Raw genomic sequence first — 13,347 nt, forward strand, 5'->3', positions numbered from 1 at the left:
CTGTTCACTTGGCACTGAAGGCCTTTCTCCCGTCCTTTCAGACCAACTCTCTGCTTGTACAGACGGACAATACCACCACGATGTTTTACCTCAACAAGCAGGGGAGTTCGAGATCACGCACTCTGTCACAGGAGGCGCAGGCGATCTGCACTGGCTTCTGGGCAGAGGACTGACTATGACGGCTACACATCTGCCAGGTGTGCAGAATGTTCAGGCGGACGCACTGAGCAGACTGATTCAGGAAAACAATGAATGGGTCATAAACGACGAAGTACTAGGAGACGTCTTCGCAAGGTGGGGGACTCCAGACGTAGATCTGTTCGCCACCGCCGAAAACAGCAAATGCAGAGACTTCGCCTCCAGGTACTACCAGCAGGGGACGCTGGGGAATGCGTTATGGATCAACTGGTCGAACAGCTTTCTGTACGCTTCTCCGCCCATTCCCCTGATTACGGCGATACTCATCAAGCTGGCCCGGTCCAGGGCTCGGATGATACTCATTGCCCCGGAATGGCCCAGACAGTGGTGGTTCACGGATCTGCTTCACCGGTCTCTCCTTCCTCACATACGGCTGCCGTGCAGGCCGGACCTGCTCACGAAGTTCGGGGGGCAGATGTTGCACCCCAATCTCTCATCTTTGAGTTTGGCGGCATGGCTCCTGAGAGAGTGCAATATGGCCATTTGAATCTGCCCGAAGATTGTATGGACATACTGAAGGAGTCTAAGAGACCTTCCACTCGGACCTCCTATGCTTACAAGTGGAAGAGGTTCTGTATATGGTGCAAGTTCTGAACTATGACCCGACGACGTGCAAGGAAGACTTCATCCTTCCTTACCTTCTACATTTGGCGCAGTCTGGACTTGATGTTCATTCCATTAAGGTTCATCTTGCTGCATTGACTGCCTACAGGATATGCCCTTCACAGACTTCCTTCTTCCAGATCCCTGTGATCGCAGGGTGAGTGAAATTCAGGCGTTGTGTTGCCAAGAACCTTATACTGTATTTCATGCTGCTAAGGTGTTATGCGTACTCACCCTAAATTTCTTCCCAAGGTTATTTCTGATTTTCATGTCAACCAGACCATAACGTTGCCTAAGTTTTTTCAGAATCCTTCATCTCCAGCGGAAAGGTCTCTACATTCCCTGGATGTTAGGAGGGTGTTGAAATTTTATCTGGATAAAACCAAGGATATTTGTAGGTCAGACCAATTATTTGTCAATTATGGATTGGTCAGGACGGGTCTTGCTACCTCTAAGCAGTCCATCTCTAGGTGGATTGTGTCCTGCATACAGTTGTGTTACCAAAAAGCTAATAAGACCATGGGAAAAGCTGCCATGACAGCTTTACTCCGTAATGTTCCGATTGCAGAGATCTGCAAGGCGGCCACTTGGAAGTCGGTTCATACCTTTGCTTAACATTACTGTCTGGACACTGATGCCAGGGCAGATGCTCAGGTTGGGCAGGCTTCGCTGCGGAATTTGTTCGCACAATAGTGGTGTTAATTTTCTTCTCTCCACCGCTACTTTGGTGTGGGGATGGGCTTGCCATTCTATTCACTAGATTATGACTATACACAGAGATCCCCTACTGCAGAAGGAGTAGTTGCTGTCCTGTAACTCCAGTTCTGTAGTAGGGGTATCTCTGTTATAGTCATAAGTGCCCGCCCTCTTCCACGATGAGAAAGATATTCATGTAAGGAATGCTACAGGTCTGGCGCAACACAAAAAGAACTGAAAGTAAGAGGGACCTGCAGTGCATTCTGGGATACTGGGAGAAGTTCTGGAAAGTTCTCTTAAAGGCAGAGTATCCTATTTAAGCCACATAATGGCAGCCTATGGGGCTTGTCTGTCCATGCCTTTCTCTCTATCATTCCAGAGTCTTTTACTGGTAGAGGCAAGTTTCTCTATGGAAGAAACTGGGCAGGCTGTGTTGTGTGTGGTTTGGTTTGGTGGAATTTCTAGTTGAAGTACTGGACAGTGTAGCCTGTGGATATAGGCTGCATTATTTGTCTTTAAATTCTCTCTTAAGTGTCTTTGCAGTTCTGCATGATTTGACAACTTAAGAGATTATTTTTGATTGCCGGGGTCCACGCACATGGGCGGGACTATTCACTAGATTATGACTATAACAGAGATACCCCTACTACAGAACTGGAGTTACAGGACAGAAACTACTCCTTCTTCATGGACTGGAAAAAGGCCTCACAGATTGGAATTTCCAGTGTTGCGTTGGAGCAGTGTGAAAGGGCCCCTTCACCCATCCAACTATATTTATTTTGGAGGGGGGATGGGGAAGTTTTGTAACTTGTATTTTAGTTTTCAACATATATAAGCAGTACAAATCCCACATTGATCAAATCATGACACAATTAAACAGATTATCGAATAATTAGTCGTACATTTATTCAGCAGCAAAATGTTTATAATGCACATAAAAGAGGAAAAAAGGGTGGGGGGTGGACAGTGACCCATTGCACACCTTAACCTATTGCACTAAAGACCCCCAAACATCTACATGTTTTCACCCTCCTTGACATCCCATGAACCATATATTAATATTTCCTTCCGTGTCAATTGGTGTTGCAAGTTTCGTCTCACCACCTATAATGTTGGATGCCAGTCTGTAACTCCCATAATCAACTAGAACTCCTCATTATCTCTTTTTTTAAATGGGGTTTATTAGGCTTTGGTTTTTAGTATCGGTGGAGGTGATGCAGTGCGATCCACTGTGTTCTTTTTCACAACATTCCTTTTCCTGTCCCATGACTAGACCCTGTGAGGACTAACAAGTGACAGCCGCTTGCTAGTTGAGGAGGCACAGCCATTTTAACCTGCAGTTCAATTTCCGTACTGGCTATCCCTGGTATACATGCACTTCCTTGGTCTCCCTTTTCCCTTAAAGTGTGTATTTGTGATTTCCCTTTGTATTTGTGTTTTCTCCCTTTGTATGTAGCTCGAGGTTTACAGTGTGGATCTTTGGATTAATAGTATCGAGAATACCCCTTTTCTGCACACACTCCTACACGGTCTTTTTCTCTTCCCTGCATGTATCTTAGTAAGTAATGTGCCATGTGTCTAGTTTTGATACACCTCTATGGAGCAGGAAGATTTGTACCTTTACCTCCCCTTAATCAAGCCAGTGCCAGCATTCAGTCTGTGTCCTGAGCGAAGGAAAACATGACCAAAGGTTTGTGAAAGGGCATGCCCACAACAAAATACTGAAACAAAGAATATGAGCTGTCTCTGCATCTTGTATCTAGAAAAGACAAAGAAAGCTGAATCAGACAAGTCATTCTCTTGGATTTACGAGTGTCTGGGTCAAATGGAAAATCCATTGGACTTATTGAGATGCCTGGCATCACCATGGAAATCAAAGTAATTGAGCACATTTTGAAATACTGTTCCAGTGGAACTGAAATGTACTTGTCAATGGACGTGCTGGGCAATAAACTGATCCCTCCAACATTTCAAGTTTAAATTAAAATCTTAGTGATTTTTTTTTTCTTGTCCTCAACTGCCACTGTTCATGCATACAAAATGGTCCTCTGAGCCAGTAACACAATGCTGGAGATCTGTGCACCATTACAAAGGAAAATACAAAATAAGAAGCAGAAACTAGGTTGTTCTCCCTTGGAGTAGTGACCACGCTCTGGAAACACTTTCTGTTTCTGCAGCAAGAGGAATGTAGACTGTGTGCTTAACACCTGACTTAAGCAGTATCATAACTACAGGCCTGGCTGGAGTGAGTGCTCCCCTGAGAACCTACTGCTTGAAACCAAGGAACTCCTCATCTTCTGAGAACTGCTGTCAGCAGCACATTGAAGAATAAATTGCTTCAGAGTTCGCCCAACATCCCTGAAATCCCTGCATTAGAGAAATTATTCCTAACCATCATACTCCGGCATTGAAGAGCTGAAGTGGGAGTAGTTTAGTTTTGTCTTGACAGGTCCTTTTCTGAGATCTGCCTGTGAGTGGATTATCCTTCCCTTGTCCCATAGTTCAACTTTCTGCATCCCTGAAGCTGTGTAACCTTCTGCTGCCTGGACAACTTCTGCTGATTTCTCACCATCAAGACCAAATGTTGGAGCATGAGCAGTTGATCCAGTACCTCACTGTTAGGGATGTGATGCTTTTTCTTAACAGTTCAACACCTGCATGATGAACCAGACACTGGCCTACAGCTTATGCCATCCTGCAGGGCCATTTAGTTAGACTATACTCGCACTTCCGTCCTCTGAATGTGGCCACTTCTGAAAAAAGACTGCATGGTCCTGCTTCTCTTGCTAAGCATGCCCTGTAAGCATATGCAAACTCTTGCTGTACCATTGAACAATCTGGAATGCAACCCAGACATTGATAACCTACACTACAAAGTCTTGAAAATGCAAGTACTTGCTCTTAACCCCTTCGATGCGGCCGCTTTTTTTCCCGTGTGCGGCCGCCGGCCGAACACGGGCGGGCCATGACGAACCCCAGCCGTCATCAGCACACGAGCACCGTAGTGCATGACGGCTGGGGTTCGTCACCAGCATGGAAGGGGCTAATGCACTTTGAAAGGAAAGTTGCTGCCTTTAGCGAAAGTAATTTCCACTGGTATAAGGTTACATTGTTGATTTAAAATAAACAGTTGCTTTTACAACTGTTGAAATTGGTTCACACAATTCCTATACTGTAATAATAATGGCTGTACAATACAGTTAGTGTGTTATCCTCTCTGTTTCTGAAATCCACCCCACACCATCCCTCAAGAAAAGGCTAGTTGGCACTCCCAAAGTTTAATACCCAAAATGAAGTAATTCTGTAGGCTCACTGTAGTATGTTTCCTATGCTTCCATCTTCAGCATACAATACTTGCCAGAAAGGTTGACTCTTCTAACATTCTGTTGTTTACAAGCAGTGACATCCGATTCCTTTTCTTCAATAGCCATTGTTTTCCCATTATGTGCTGCCTGATTTACTTCACCAATACAGAAAAAGTTTTGGTTACTGAAAAATAATAAAATTAGTTTAGCTTTTGGGCCTGCATCCCCTGTTTCTGAAGGACTGTATCCCCCAGAGAGTGAGAGAAAGCGAAGATCTCTTGTTGCTGCAGGTGGAAGATGAGGGAGAACCACAGCTTTTCAGGGGAAATTAAAAATAGGTGAGAAGCTGTTTTGCAGTTTTCCTGGGCAATAGAATCAATCTCCAGAATTTGCTTCTCTGTCTTATTTCATGAAAGTGCAGATTAAACATTACATTTCTTGTATAATAAGCAGTTGTACAAGAAACTTAATTCAGAATAATTTCATGCGAGCTCCCCAGAACTTTAAAAGTTTTTTTTCTCCATATGTTGATTCAAAAATGCACATTAAGACGACGAGGGGGAAGTGTTGTGCTATAGTCTTCAGCCCATATGTACATAGCTGTTAACTAAAGCACTTGTGGGTGGAAAGGCAGTGGATTAGGCATGATTTCAAAAACGCAAAAAAAACATAAGGGCCAAATCTCCCAAGCATGGTTTTCATTGGTAGTGTTCTACTTTGGGTCTGGCGACTTTAGCATATGGCTTCCCTTAGGCTGCATTTAAAAAGGCTGTAATAGGCCTCATCTGCAGCCACAGGGAAAGCTCAGAGTAGGGGCCTTGTCTGTTGATCATTGCTCGGCCCTGATTCAGAACCCGGGCAATGTTATTTAAGGCAAGACCACAAACCCCTTAGAATTAGAAAATTTGGGTGCACTTTGTATACATTTCTTGTTTTCTTTATTCCACAAATAAAAAATGCCCAGCCCTGCACTTCATATCATCGCACTGCTTCTGTGGAGGTAACCTTTCCTAATTTATTCTGTTCTAAGATAATTTGGCAGTCCAGGCTACTCCAAAGAATTTCTCCGCCAATTACTCCCGTCCTGAGCTCTGGTGAAGATTCTGTTAAAGGGGTCTAGCAAAAAGCTTCATCTTGCTCATCTGCTTAATACATATGTTTTTGTCACATCACCTAATTAAAAATAATTTGTTCAGGTAGACACATGCAAAATTCTCCTTGCAGTCAAACTGAATCTTGTGTAAGAATCCGTCTACATGGCCAATTAGTTTATCAAAAGGTATGCTGTGTCCTTGTGCCGTTATTCCCTTGTGTCAAGTGTGTTGCTGTTTCAATACCTGAACTGTATCCTGGCCAAGCCAATGGAGTAATTCGTTTTGACTGCTGTGATAATGTGACTCAAGTTTTCCTTTGTGGGAAACCTCTTTCTTGGTAGCTATAACAGTGACAAGATGTTTGTGACCTGCAAGCTCTTAGTGCCTCAAGATTATTTTTATTTTTTTATGATAAATTGCTCCATCTACTCATTCTGCCCTAATTCTAAAGGTATTGTTTTAATTCCATCTGAATGAGCAGATTATTCATAGGAGGATTTCCTCCACATGCCTCCTTGACTGAGGAGACCACACACAGTCTGGTTGCACTTTGTGCTTTTATCTTGAACCAGGCACTTACCCTCTACTGGCCAACTTTTTGTGATTGGAAGGCTGTGCCGTACATACTTCTTAACATTTGGAAGGCAAAGAAAAGAAGCTTTTGGAAAACAAATCTACAGAATTTATTTTCTCCAAAGGCTTGAATTGAATAGGAATAAATGTTATGTGGTTGAAAGCTAAAATAAAGTCATTTTTGCCTCTAAAAATTAGAAATCTTCTGCCCGGATCAGGCGTGCTGGCAATCACACATTGCTGCTGGCTTAGTGGCTGCTATGGCCGTCATGTCTGATAAATATAATGTAATGCATTTCGCATTGCAAAACTTTTCATTCTGTCCAGTCAATGTCTGGGTACATGCCACATTGGCTTAAGGCATTCTTATAGCACATAACTGACAAGCAATAACCTATCATGAGACTATGAGGTCTACATCCTCGCTATCTTCATTGTACCAGCATTGCTTGACACTGACTGATTCTGGTCTTCTTAAAATGTGGGCCCTGCATTTTTGCCTTGGTTACGCCAAATGTTTCTAAGAACTACTCTGCATTGATTTGTGCAAGTGATTCTAGTCCATGAAATCTAGGTTCTAAACCTTTTCTACTATCCAAGGCATATTATTTGTGGTTATATTTTTCCTTCAGTAGTGATAAAATAGTATATCTGTGTTCGGGAGATTTTCCCATCAGCATTGTAGTTATTTTTATTTTGGTATTGTAGTACAGTTCTGAAGATGGTTGTTAGACCTGGTACAATTGGTGTGAGTCTCCCTCCCATTTTTCACTGATTGCCTCCTCTGTTTTTGATATGTTTTGCTGGTTTAGATGCTTTGGGCATTGTGCCACTGCTCTTCAGTGCCACAGTGCAAGTGCTCCCTATTGTAAATCCATGTATTGATTAGTGACTCCATGATTGACTTATTTGATTTACTTGTCAGACCCTAGTACAGTGCACCATGTGTGCCCGGGACCTGTAAATCAAATGCTGTTGATGGGCTTGCAGCACTGGTTGTGCCACCCACAGAAGCAGCTTGTAAAGGGTGTCTCAGGCCTGTTATTGCACAGCCTATGTGCAGTCTGTGACTGCCATGTCGACTTGGCAAGTGCAACCACTTGCCAGTCCCTAAACCTTCACTTTTCTACATATCAAACACCCCTAAGGTAGGCCCTAGCATTATAGGCATTGTATGTAAAATGGAGGTCATGCCCTGATGTGTCCTATTTTGTTTTCCACTATTGAAAGGCTACCTGTCCCCATAGGCCAGAACGGGCAGTTTGATTATAACATCTTATAATCCTAACTGACCCAGGGAACATAGTAGGAATTAGAGTTTAGTATGCCTGAACTCAGAATGATAAAATACATCTTTTAGTGAAGTTGGTTTTAGCATTCTGTGTTTGAAAATACCACTTTTAGAAAGTAAGTATTTTCTTGCCTAACCAGCCTGCCTCTGCTAGCTTATGTATTGTATGTCTGGTTTTGTGAGTGACTGGGACTGGGGGGCTCCAGGAGACAGGGTGAGTCAGCACTAGGCTGAATAGACCTATCTGCATTGTGAGTGGTGGGAGGAATAGCACCTAGGCCGGAATAGAGCTGTGCCTGCCTTCCACAATGCTGGTTCCACCTCCTGTAGTGCGTCTGATGACCCTGGCCCATACTGACAAAGGACGAAGGTGTTCACTGGCAGAATGCACCCAGAACTGATTTGGACTAGGCACAGGACTCTCTGCCTTAAGAGAACAAAGAGAATAGTAGTATAACTATGGGGGCCCAGACCCCAAGACTTTAGATCACTTCTGAGAAATCAAGACAAACCTTTGCCAAGGAGAAGAACCCAGGAAGCTGTAGGAGTTTGGACTGCCCCTCTGCCAGTGTGTTTTGCTGTGTTGGCCTACAGTGGTTTCTTTATTGACAAGGAAAGGAGAAGGAACTTTTAAGAAACTTTTATCATCTTGCAGAATATTTCTCCTGCTGAAGTCTCAGGGCTACAAGACTTCACCACCAGCTCCCCCCTGAATTTTTTTGCTGGGAATTCTGTCTGCAGAAGCCTGCGTGACACTGGGAGCTGGAAGCGCGACTCAATGAGAAGAAGCATGTTGCCGCCGCAGCTGTTGCAGTCGCATTGTCAGAAGAAGAGTGTCGCCGCCGCAGAGGCCACCGGTGCATTACCAGAGAAGCGTGTCTTCGTTGCAACTGTTTGCTGTCGCATCACCGAGAGCGTGCCGCTGGCCTGTCACGGCTCCGAAGTCATTGAGTCGCTGCACGGCCATCAGGTGGCACGCATCGTCTTCACGTCATCGCATCAAGGGAGCCATCTTATCACACCGAATTATCGCATCGCATTGAAGCGCCATCTTGCCGCAACGTAACCGGAACGCAGTACGAGAATCACTGCATCACCTCCTTTCGGGTAAGGAACAGATGCATCGCCTACTCTGCACAAGCGTGGAGGCGCAACGCATAGCCTCCCCCGAAACAAGGAACAGACGCATCACCCTCCCTGCAAACCTTTTGTTTGTTTTGCGTTACACATCCAAGGTACTTTTGTGAGAAACGTGTCTCATTTATCATCAACTTGAACTTAGTTACTTCTACCATCTTTAAGTCTACTTTGAGTACAGTATTGTGGATTTTTGTCGTTTACGGTCTTGTGTTAAATCTAGTAAACATTACTTAATTTTCTAAACTGTTGTGTCCATATGTAGTGTTTTCACTGTTACTGTGTGTTACCAAATGCTTTACACACTGCCTCTGAGATAAGCCTATCTGCTCGTGACAAGCTACCAAGGGGGTGAGCAGGGGTTATTTTAGAAGTGTACCCCTTACCCTGATTAGAAGCAAGGGTCCCAATTTGATCAAAGGTACCTACCTTTGACAAATAGAGACCCCCAGTTCTAACAATGGTACTATGAATAATTCCCTTTTCTGTGTTGCTGAGTCATTGAGGTTTCAGTCTGTTTACATTTATAAAAAAGTGCAACTAAAATCATTTTAAAGATATCGTATTGCGGACTGCTCTCCTAATGATATGAATGTTTTTAATGCTATTCATCAAATTGTCTATGTAAAGTCTACTAAGCAAACTAAGTTACAATTGGGTTGTTAGTCTGATAATGGAGATGGAGTTGCGTACAACATAATATATGAAACTAAGGTGCACACTTTATATATTGAGCAGAGTTGGAAGAACAGACACGGAAAGCAATTGAACTCGATCAGGAACGGAAACGAGCGAAAGAGGAGGCAGAACGTTTAGAAAAGGAGCGCCGAGCAGCAGAAGAAGCCAAAGCCGCGTTAGCACAACAGGCTGCAGATCAGATGAAAAACCAAGAGCAGCTGGTAAGAGGATTACATCTAGGAAACCATTCCATACTGCAGCAAAGAACGATTTCATTTGGTGTTTTGCTAGCGCCAGTTAGAATATACGTTGCTTGAGCTACTAATATGCATGTTGATCACCAAGTGCTATGGTACATCCCCAAAAAAAACCTGTGCACTCACAAAATAGTTTAAATGTGTGAATCATTGGTAGTCAAGAGTCTGGGGAAGGAAAGTTACCAAAATAACATTGATTCAGTGCATGCAATTTCAAGAATAAATTCACACTAAAATCAAACATTTGGATGTTTTGTAGCTTTATGGTAATTTTCAAGGAGATAAATACAATATTTTTGTTGTGTATAACTGAAATCTAGATGCATACTAGTGAATGTATTACATGCACATTTTCACTCTGCCCATCTTTATTAGTTGATCATACTGAATGTTGTGTTCAGCCAGTCAGTAGGCTTACAGTTTGAGTGATGGCTTCTGCTACTTGCCTCCATTACGGGCCATCTGAAGCTTTATTGAATGACAGTCCAAGCCTATACAGTGAAAAAGCAAAAATGAAAGAATATTTTGTCAAAGGATTTGAAACGTACTAGCTTGAAAATTACAATTTCTCTAAACATATATTTGAAATGAAAATGAATCACCAAGTGTATCCATTGTGATGAAAACAAGTAATATCGAGTGCCAGTGTCACTCATGAAAAGATCTGCCCCAAAGCACTTTATGTGAGTGCGAGCCAAATTAGTTTTGGAAGAAGGCCCCATAAATAGAAGAATTCAGGAGATATCCATGTACCCAAACGAAAAGTTGACTGTAAGACCTGACCTGCGCATGTAGCACAGTCGTCCGTTACAGATTCCCATCCTGAGAGCATTGAATTTTGCAATCTGGCACCAAACTCTCCGTATGTCAGTTTACCAAGACAAGATCATGCATGTACTTGAGGATGCTAGAAAGCCTACTACAAGAGCTTACTATGCAGCCAGATGTGAGATGTGTAGACTTCTGTAACAATTGCAGTAAACAACCTGTGCAGACCCCAGTACAAGACATCATCTGCTCTTGCTACATATACAAATGGCAGCATTGGCATACTTTTTCTTAAGAGTGTACACAGCCTCAGTAGCTGCTTACCTGTAAAACAGAAGAACAATTAATTTTTAAAACCGCAGTTGAAGTTTTCATTGAACGCCCTAAGAGTAATCAGTCTCTGGACACTACCCATATTAGTTTTCATGGGTCCTTAACATTGATTTAATGACACATAGCGGACCTCCATTTGAGCCAATACACTCTAGCCCAGTGCAGTTCTTTTCTTTGAAAGTGGCCACCTTCATTGTCTTCATATCCCTCTTCTCGGTAAGCAAAATAAACACCCCAGTGCTAGAAGAGCCCCTTAGTATAAACATCAGACCATCCTTAGAATATACCCTCTTTTTATGCCCAAGGTCACCTTGTCCTTCCAAGTCAACGAGACTATTGACTTGCCGACCTACTGTTGATGGAAAACATGGCGACCGCCGGCTAGGGCGGGTCGCGTCTTTCTAACGGAGCTCCCTGTAACCCGGCAAGAGTGTAGCAGGACCGGCAGGATTTCGATCCCTCCTCTGCTGTGACCTACCAGGGTGTGCTGGACGTGCTTGCATTCTTTTCGCGGTCCCTTCCGCCTTGTGGTGAACCTTTGCCTTCTGTGTGCACGGGAGAGTGCGGACTGCGGAGTTTGGCGCACGGTGACGCCGGGCGGTGCTGAGTGCCGCTGCCCGGTTTCTGTTCATCCTGACTGGTTGCCGCGGGTCTTTTCGCCCGGTGTGTGTAGTTGGTTGGCGGCTCCTGCTTTTTGGTTTTGGCAGGGAGGGAGCCGGAACAGAGAAGGAAGGAGAGTCTACCAGGTGGATGCGTGGCGTCAGGGTCCCACCTTCCGCCTCTTTCTCTCGGTGGGTTGAGGCAGCCGTGGAGCTGCGACGGAGCCGCAGAGCGGCGGCTCGTGGGGTATTTGGAGGTGCTGGCAACCCGCAACCACCTAGAAAGTGCCCTGCTGCGCTAAAGGTAACACAATTTGGTGTCGAACCCCCCTCTGGCAATGACAAAATAAAATAGCGGATACGTCGCCTTAAAGCCAAAACTGAGGTTAAGGCAGCAGCTGCAGCAGTGGAGGAAGGAACAGCAGCGGACCAAGAAGGACCCTCAAGTAAGGTGAACGGGCAGGAGTTTGGGGGGGCCAAAGATACCAATAGCCCAGCGGGTGGGTTAGGTGAGAAAAGGGCAGTAGCCGCTGATGATATCCAAATAGATACCACTAATGAACGGGGGCCTGGTTCTAGTAAAGTGAATTCTAGCAAACTGAAGGAGGGGGCAATAGAAGTGGAGTGTGGGACTAACGAGGTTACCCTAGGGTCTTCGATTTTTGTCTTTACGGGAAAATATATTGCCAACACTGCCACAACTGCTACTCCCCGACCCCCGACTCAAAAGATTTAAAACTAGGTACCAAACCAAAACTCAGGAACATTAAAAATAGTGCTGCGAGGCTTACTCCCTCGCTTAGGTCGTATTTCAAGGTTCTGCCACAGGTCCTAGAAGTTCCTTGTAGTGCAGGGGAGAATAGACCCCAAGAAGAAATAAAAAAAAAGAGTGGTATTGGCAGTTCCCAGGGAGTCGCCTCTTCTAATCCGCCAGTTGCGGATCCTGGTGTCCCAGTTGATAATATCTCGAAGGAGATCGGACCATCAACTCTACACGCCGAGGGAAACAATAATGAATCTCCGAAGGTCCCCCCCCCCCAGGGGGTGGGACCCGGGCATCGCAGGAAAGGATATCAATGGAAGATCTTTTACATGAGATCAAAAGCGGGTTCGCTGAATCTAAGCATAACCAGCAAGAGATAAAAGCGGCGTTTGATGCCCTTGACAAGAGTAGACTTGCTTACCGAAAGGACAGAAACTCTCGAAAGCACAGTTGGTGAATTAAAAGCCAAATTGGAATCTGCCCAAGAAAAGATATATTATTTAAGACGTGACGGAAATGCAACAAAAGAAAGAGTGGAATCTTTGGAGAACTACTCACGGAGGAACAACATCAGCCTCCTGAAGGTTCCGGAAGGAAAAGAAGGGGGAGAAATGGAAAAAATGTATCGCCTGCTTGCTTAAAGAGTCCTTGAACTTGGAGGAGTCTATTGAAGATCTGGAAAGAGATATCCAACGAGCCCACAGGGACCCATTCCGTTTAAAGCAGGGGAGATCTAAACCGAGAAAGATCCTAGTCAACTTTTTAACCTATTCCATCAGGGAGAAGATATTGAATTTAGCGCTTAAATCCACAGCCATAAAAGCCTCAGATTTCTCCTATGTTATTAGGTCTGACTTGTCGAAAACAACCCTTGACAGACAATGGGAATTAGGCCAGAAAATTGAGAAGTTCAGGGCTCTGGGAGCCACTGTCCAGATGAGGTTCCCTGCCTTCCTCAGGGTTAGGTACAATAACAAAATTCACAACATCCATTCCCCTCTGGAGGCAGATGAACTTCTGGCCTCTATTAGTGACCATCAACAGGGAGCCGT

General features: G+C 44.3%; 1 protein-coding gene across 2 annotated transcripts in view; it reads left to right on the forward strand.

The window, feature by feature from the left end:
* RDX (radixin) overlaps window positions 1–13,347 on the forward strand; it is a 441,143-nt gene that overhangs the window by 332,154 nt on the left and 95,642 nt on the right. For both annotated transcript variants that reach the window (XM_086935225.1, XM_086935226.1), the window contains exon 11: window positions 9,636–9,796. In XM_086935225.1, coding sequence (XP_086791351.1) covers window positions 9,636–9,796 — 161 coding nt within the window. The remainder of the gene's footprint in view (window positions 1–9,635; window positions 9,797–13,347) is intronic.

The sequence above is a fragment of the Lissotriton vulgaris genome, chromosome 8, assembly GCF_964263255.1.
Source record: "Lissotriton vulgaris chromosome 8, aLisVul1.2, whole genome shotgun sequence".
Lineage (NCBI taxonomy): Eukaryota > Metazoa > Chordata > Amphibia > Caudata > Salamandridae > Lissotriton > Lissotriton vulgaris.